We start from the raw sequence: 7,887 nt of genomic DNA on the forward strand, positions 1-7,887 counted from the left end.
TATGGGGGTAGGGTAAATCATGGACCGACTCTCAAAAAATTTAAGAGAACGATTTTGGATCATATAAATCTTGTTCATCGCTATACATGCGATTTTAAGCCAGCTATGTACGTTAAAATCATTTCATAAGGAGAACTTTACATTGAGGGTAGAGTCAATTATGGAGCGATCCTTATAAAATTTGTTAAAGTGATTTTAGTTCCTATAAAACTTGTTTTTGTCGTTTTTGGCGATATGCTGGAGTATTGAAGGATGGTCTGGGTGTTGAAGTCATTTTCCGAAGGGGGCTTTTTTCCTCATAAAATTTTAGAGAGAAATTTTAGTTTCTATTAAACTTGTTTATGTCAAATTTCTTTGCTGAATGGGACCTTATATGCAAAGATAAGTTTTGGATTCTTTAAAACTTGTTTACGTAAGTCAAATTTCATAACTGTACATGCTAGTTGTGAACGTTAAAGTGATTTCCTGAGGTTAACCTATAATAGGACCTTTTGAAGCATTTTTTACATTTTAAATCATTTTGCGAAAGGGACGTTATATAAGGGTATACGAAATCGTAGATCGATATAGTCCATTTTCAATAACAAACTTCATCAACTAAAAATAATTTGGTAAATATTGGCTAGATCGTCTTTGACTGTAATAAGATCCCAACATATACTTTTATGGTTCCTAGACCAATATTTCGATGTGTTACAAACGCTTAAAAAGTTCTTTGTAGCAACAACTACACATTCATCAGGGAGTCAAAGAACTTTTCACAGCTCTTATTCATTGCTCTTTTTGCGTGCAAAGACACCTTTAATGTACATAAACATACATTAATAAATTATTTCAATAATTTTTTTTCAATAAAGCGTGGAAGATTAAAATGTAATTTCATGAAAAACTAAATATTTTTATAAGTAATGAATATTGTCTATAAAAATGTATAATTCTCTTTCATTTTTTAATGTTTTTATAATTAAACAATTATTTTTGACCATCCATATTTTTTATAAAAAAAAAACAATTTTCCCAATTAACATCAAACATTTTGCTATGTGTATTAAAAGAGAACATAACATGCAATAAAAAATTTCGGAACAACAAAACATTTTCATTTCACTTAAACACATTTCACTTATTCCACTTTTACATTGAGACTTTTTCTCAGAGCACGCAAGCGTGTCGAGTTTGTGGGCAAAGGGGGTAAAGAAGAAAGGGAAGCAGCAAGACACGTACGAATCGTAATTTAGGGGGTTTTTTCCACATTACTTTTCCTTCATGTCCGTGATTTTGCTAGTTGCTTTAATACTATTCTGCTCTCACAGCGCAAAGATCGTGTGCGACTACTCTCACACATGAATTGGTGTTGCCATTTGCAATAATTTAATTTTTTACATATTTCAATTAATTTAAAAATAATTTATTTTTTCAAATGTTATGAGTATTGTTATTATATGTTTAATTATATTATTATATGTTATTATATCTTTAATAAAAAAATAAATAACTATAAGAAGAACTAAAACATACAGCTAATAGTAGCAAAAAAATGTATTTTATAGTATTTTAGTATTTTTTCATACATTTTTTTATATAATTATTTTCTTAAATAATTAAAACAATATTTAATATAACATATATTAAAGAAATAAGATTTATTTATTTATAAAATATTTAAAACAATAAATTAAAAATTATAAAAAATGGCAACTCTTACACTCATAATTTCAAAAAGCATGCATGCCTTAAAAGTCTCAATGTAAACATTCAAGATTTTACGAAGGGCATTTAAAAGAAAATTGAGAAAAGCCCTGGGGGAAAAGTCTCATGTAAAAGAGGACTTAAACACAGACACACCAATACACGCAGGCTTATTGTGTACGTGTGCCAACGAAGCGTCAGCAGAATTTTCAGGCCTATACACGCGAGCATTCGAATCGCAATTCTTGTCACAGGGTATACAGAGGCGTCACGAGCAAAAAACTATTTCCCTCTCTTTCGCACAAAACGAATTCAATAATTTTTTTTAGCTGTATTTTATATACCTCTTCTCACCAAACAATTTCAAAATCAAACAAAAGCTGATTTTAGACTTTTTTAAATGTCAAAAGGACACCTCTGTATACTTTGTGTTCTTGTCTTTACTGCTTTAGGTTGATAATCATGCAGCATTTAAAGCATTAATATGTCCAAGGTGTATCCTTGCATAGTCGTAGAAAGGACCCTGTAATGTACACAGAAGAGGCATCTGGCGAACTGTCAAGATGAGGCTCGTATCTTGACCTACATAAAAGGAATAAGGTGTTAAAGCCACCCCTCTATCATTGTTATAGGTTGCCACCCCTCTGTCTTTATTATAGGTTGATCTCCGCTGGATTCCGTGGCCCTATTAGTCTTGGAATAATAGAACGAAACGAAGGCTTGAAGCGAAAGCAACCGGGATTATTATTGGTGCAGTTGATGTACTCCTAGAACATTGACACTGATTATAAAACATTTTATGTATTAAAATACATACATACATATAATTTTCTTAGCACAAAATAAATTTGTCTAGTAATTTGTTTTTGTTTCATTTGTTTACGTTTTTATAGAAACACAACAATCAAAAACATCTGTTAGGGTTTGCTGTTTTATCAAAAGGTTGTTTTATAAACATGTGAAAATCGGATGGAATTTGATTTGATTTTCATTACGTAAAGTCATACACAAAGTAAATTAATAAAGTAGCATCACTTGAACAGCTGACTATTTTTTTAAACCAGATAAATGAAGCAAGTTGTCAAAGTTTGTTTTGAAAATTGTTAACATTGTTTACGTCGCCATTTTTAAATTGTGTTTTGCTATTTGTGAAAAGTTGAAAAAGTGAATTAAAAGTGGTTTTAAAGTAGTTTAAAAGTGTAATAAATTGTATAATATATAGTTAGTTAGTTAGTTTGAAAGGAGGATGTACATATATACATCAAATCCGAAGAAATACACCTAGGCCTATATCGGGCCTGTTGTGCGCTCCTTAACCAGTGCCTCAGGTGGGAATCGAACCCACCACCTCCGGTCTACCAGACTAGAACACTAACCACTAACCTACCGGAGGCCACTGTATAATATATAATAATATAATTAAATTGTTAATTTTTTTAACATAAATGTAATATTTTTATTTATGTTTTGTTCACATTGTTGTTCAAGGAAATTTTATTTTGACACAATCTTAAATTATTCCAAAAACTAAATTCATGTGGTTGTTGTAGATGTTGTTGTACAACAAGAGATGTCGCTACTTTATTAATATACTTTGGTCATACATACGTAAAGTCCCATAGTCTAAAGGCACTTTGAGCGGCTTACAGCCAATTTTAAGACGACGTCGACATTTTTAGTGTCAGCTGCCGACGACTTTAATGCTTGTCGGCACAGGTCTCTGAACTTGACATGTGCGAATTTCACATTTTTTATTGAAATTTAAGTAACTCAAAAATTTGATAATTTGGAAAATGGCTGATTTTGTAGAAGTTGAATGTAGTTTTTTAACAGCCAGAAGAAAAGTTCAAAGAGTTGGTAATGCGTATTTAAATGCAAAAAAGAAATTTCATTCTGAGCACATTGAGCGCAGTGAATCTGAAGAAAAATTATTTGCGGATGAGTTTGTGGTAGATATAAATTATTTAAAATCTTTGGATCCGAAAGAATGGAAAGATCAGGATCATTATGCTGTTTTGGGTTTGGGAAACTTAAGGTAAAATTGAATTAAAATATATTAAAGTAGGTGACGGATTGTTTTATTTAATGTAAATTTTAGGTTCGAAGCAACGGACGATGATATTCGGCGTGCCTACCGAAAAATGGTTTTGCAGCACCATCCCGACAAGCGTAAAGCAAAAGGGGAAGATGTCAAAACGGATGATGATTATTTTACATGCATAACTAAAGCATATGAAACTTTAGGTAAGTAAAAAGTTATTATTAATAGTACGGTTGGATGAAGAATGTCTTTTATTTTTTTGCAGGTACGCCAAAAACTAGACGCTCATTTGACTCCGTTGATCCAGAATTCGATGACTCTTTCCCAACTCAGGCCGATATAGAAAATAATTTTTATAAATCTTTTCAAAAATATTTTAACCTAAATTCTAGATGGAGCGAGAAAAAGGGAGTGCCATCTTTTGGTGATGAAAATTCTGTACGTGAGGATGTTGAACGATTCTATAGTTTTTGGTATGATTTCAAGTCCTGGAGAGAGTTTAGTTATTTAGATGAAGAAGATAAAGAAAAGGGGCAAGATCGTGATGAGAGAAGGTGGATTGAGAAAGAGAACAAAGCAGCACGTATAAAGAGAAAAAAGGAGGAAATGATGCGCATTCGGGCTCTTGTCGACTTGGCTTACAATAATGATAAACGTATACAAAAATTTAAGAATGAAGAAAAGGAACGTAAGTTGGCAGCTAAAAGAGCAAAGATGGATGCTGTACAAGCACAAAAGGCAGAGCATGAAAGAGCAATTCGTGAGGCTCAATTGGCAAAAGAACGTGCTGAAAAGGCAGAACAAAAACGCATAGAACAAATACGCATAGAAAAAGAACAAATGAAAAAGGCCTTGAAAAAGGAACGAAAACTTCTACGTGATAAAGCTAAAGAAAGTAAGTATTTTGGTAATAATGATAAGGATGTTCTTAAGAATATGGAAGGAGTTGAAAAAATTTGTGAGACTTTTAACATATCTGAACTACAAGAGTTGAACAAAAAAATGCTGGAAAAAAGTGCAAGAGATAGTTTTTTTGCTGCTCTTAAACAAGCTGATTTAAAAATTAAAGCTGACTTGGACGAAATTAATCAATTACAAAACAAAAATAGAACTGGACCTGTAAAAACAGAAAATGTCGTTAAAGAGGTTAAAAAGGCCGAGCTGTGGTGCAATGAAAATGTTCAATTGCTGATCAAAGCAGTGAATTTGTTCCCTGCTGGTACATCACAGCGCTGGGATGTAATTGCCTCATTTATAAATCAACACTCATCAGGCAACAGCAACGTTTCAGCGCGAGACGTACTTAATAAGGCTAAAGCTTTACAAAATAGCGATTTTTCAAAAAGTTCTCTCAAAACACAAGCTAATGCAAGCGCGTACGAAAGCTTTGAAAAATCGAAAAAAGATGTCGTTGTATCATCTGATATAACCGTCAATGCTGAAGTTGCAAATACCGATAGCAGCAGTGACACCAAAGAAAATCAAACCAACGGCAACAACATTAGCAACAGTTCAAAAAGTACAACACCCGCAAATGCAAATTCAATGAAATCATCGAAATCTTCCTCTGCTGCAACTCCAAAAGCTTGGACGAAGGAGGAACAGGCTTTATTGGAACAAGCTATCAAGACTTATCCAATATCTACTCCGGATCGTTGGGATCGTATTGCTGAATGTATACCTAATAGAACCAAAAAAGATTGTCTGCGTAGAGTCAAGGAGCTTGTCGAGTTGGTTAATTCCAAAAAAGAAGCGCAACAAGCAGTGAAATGATTTCATTCAATAAATATTCTATATAAATAAACAGTTTTCAAAAAGAAATATTTTAAACAAATTTAATTGTAGCCTTGAAATTAAAGTAAAAATTGCATACATATTAAAGGTCTGTATGAGTTATTAACTTCATTGGACTGAAATCGTTTTTTGTTATACTCAGTCATTGTGAGAACTGTAATAATGTTCCCAGTTGGCCAGATCGTTATTGACAACATTTTCATCAATGTTGTCTTCAGGTAATTCTCAAGTTTGTCCTGTATAAATGCATTTCTGGACAACTTTAGTAACAATGTTGTGCAATTTGTCGTGTTTTGAGTTTAATAGATAATGCAGCAAGGTTAGTACTATTGGACAGTAGAACTGCTGGACTTAGAGGAGATCAAAGTTGTAAATTATGGTCGTAGAGGGTTTTATTCAAATGGGTCTAATTTTTTAAAAAAGAAAAAGAATTCGGAAACAATGAATAAATAGCTATCTGAACTCCTTTGGACAATTGATGCTAGGACCAATAGCTGAAAAGTTATACTCATTTGATTAAAACCCCTCTCTAACTCCGGCAGTTCTTCACCGATAGAGCAGAAAGTTTGTGTCTGACCTAATATCCAATAGTAGTAACCTTGGTGCAAATTTCATCAAAATCGATTTTTTGAGTTTGGTTACTTAACATGAAATTGCCCATATACATATGTATGTATATATACAGTGCCGGCAAAAAATAGAAACAAGAATTTTTTAGTGGAAAATCTATTTTCTGCCAAACTATATGGTAGAATTTGATGATCAATATCTTAAATAAAAGCTATTTATGTGTACTTTCTTTTGTTATTAGTTATTGGATTCGGAGAATTTTTATTCAAATTTGTAAAGAATTATAGAAACAAGTTATATTATGCCTTGGGTTTGTAACAAAATATTTTAAAAATTAGTTGTTCTTTATTTCTTTAGAAATCGAAACATAAAATTAATAATAAAGGGACTTTTCGGAAGTTTTTTGAGTTTTCTTTAAAATTAAACCCAGAAGCATGAAATTAAGCATGTAGAGCCCGGAGTAAATGAAAATCTATAAAAAGGGACTGATCAATATCTTAAATGAAAGCTATTTATGTGTACTTTCTTTTGTTATTTAGTTTTTACAGTTTTTTGGATTCGGAGAATTTTTATTCAAATTTGTAAAAAATTATAGAAACAAGTTATATTATGCCTTGGGTTTGTAACAAAATATTCTAAAAATCAGTTGTTCTTTATTTCTTTTGAAATCGAAACATGAAATTAATAATAAAGGGACTTTTCGGAAGTTTTTTGAGTTTTCTTTAAAATTAAACCTAGAACAGGGGTCGGCAAACTATGGCTCGCGAGCCAAATGCGGCTCTTTGGATGTGGAGCTGTGGCTCTTTAGTTTCATACACATTTTATTTATTTTATAAAAAAATATTTATATATTTAAAAATTTTTCGGAATCGATTAAAGAGCAGTGTATTAATACTAACAAAACAATTCGCAAAAGTTTCTACAATATACATACACAACTTTTTAACTTAATCGTTCTGTACATGAACGAAACAAAAACATATACTTTTTAAGTGAGAAAGAAAGAAAACTACACAATTAGCTTTTCGCTCATTTCCTTGCTTTTACAATCGTACATTTGAGAATAAATCCTCATTGAACAATTTGGAATTGGTATTGGATCTCTAGAAATGCAAAGTTTAAAAGCAAGTTGGAAGAGTAAGGTAAAAAGCCAACTAATAAATGAAAATTTAGAGTCATTTTTGAAACTTTAAACAACAAGTTATGATCCAATCTAAAGCCATACAAACCTATCACTCCCATTGAATTTGTTCCATGTACAAGTTAATATTGTAAAAAAATTTTTAATTCTTTAAAGTGTTAATTGAAAAGTTACTAAAAACAAACAAACACCTACGAAGTGCAATTAAATAAGATGTAGAACATGATCATACATTCCGACATTTTCGTGTTTTTCGAATTAAAAGATATTTTTTGGAAATTTAAAATGTAGTAACTAATTTATGTGGAGAGTTTGGACACAGTTAAATACTAAAAACTTGGTCTATTTGAAAACTTTAATCTTTTTTTAAAGAATTTTATATTTTTTGAACGCTTTCTATAAAAAGGTGCCAAAAAATTAAAAATTTTTAAATATTGCACGTTTTAATGACAGTGATCTCTGAAAGATTGATATATTTTTTGCATAAAATTTTTGTCTATAAATAAATAATTGACCAGAAAGCGTATTATGGACCCATCCTTACCCATCCTATGAAACTTGTTTGTGTTGATTTTCATCACTATCCAGCAAAAAAAGACGTGCAAAAAAAGTAGTAAATGCATGGGTTGAACTGATAATGAACTGGTTCATA

At 31.3% G+C, this 7,887-nt stretch overlaps 1 protein-coding gene across 1 annotated transcript; it reads left to right on the forward strand.

Annotated features, from left to right (window-relative positions):
- Positions 1-3,372: 3,372 nt before the first annotated feature.
- On the forward strand, positions 3,373-5,569 carry LOC119609538 (dnaJ homolog subfamily C member 2). The gene is made up of 3 exons (XM_037964372.1): positions 3,373-3,724; positions 3,788-3,933; positions 3,996-5,569. Exons 1-3 carry the CDS (start codon positions 3,483-3,485, stop codon positions 5,501-5,503), a joined length of 1,896 nt encoding a protein of 631 aa, XP_037820300.1. The 5' UTR covers positions 3,373-3,482; the 3' UTR covers positions 5,504-5,569.
- Positions 5,570-7,887: the final 2,318 nt, after the last annotated feature.

The sequence above is a fragment of the Lucilia sericata genome, unplaced genomic scaffold, assembly GCF_015586225.1.
Source record: "Lucilia sericata isolate MDLA Ls3-8-SP2 unplaced genomic scaffold, ASM1558622v1 Contig000024F_arrow, whole genome shotgun sequence".
NCBI lineage: Eukaryota > Metazoa > Arthropoda > Insecta > Diptera > Calliphoridae > Lucilia > Lucilia sericata.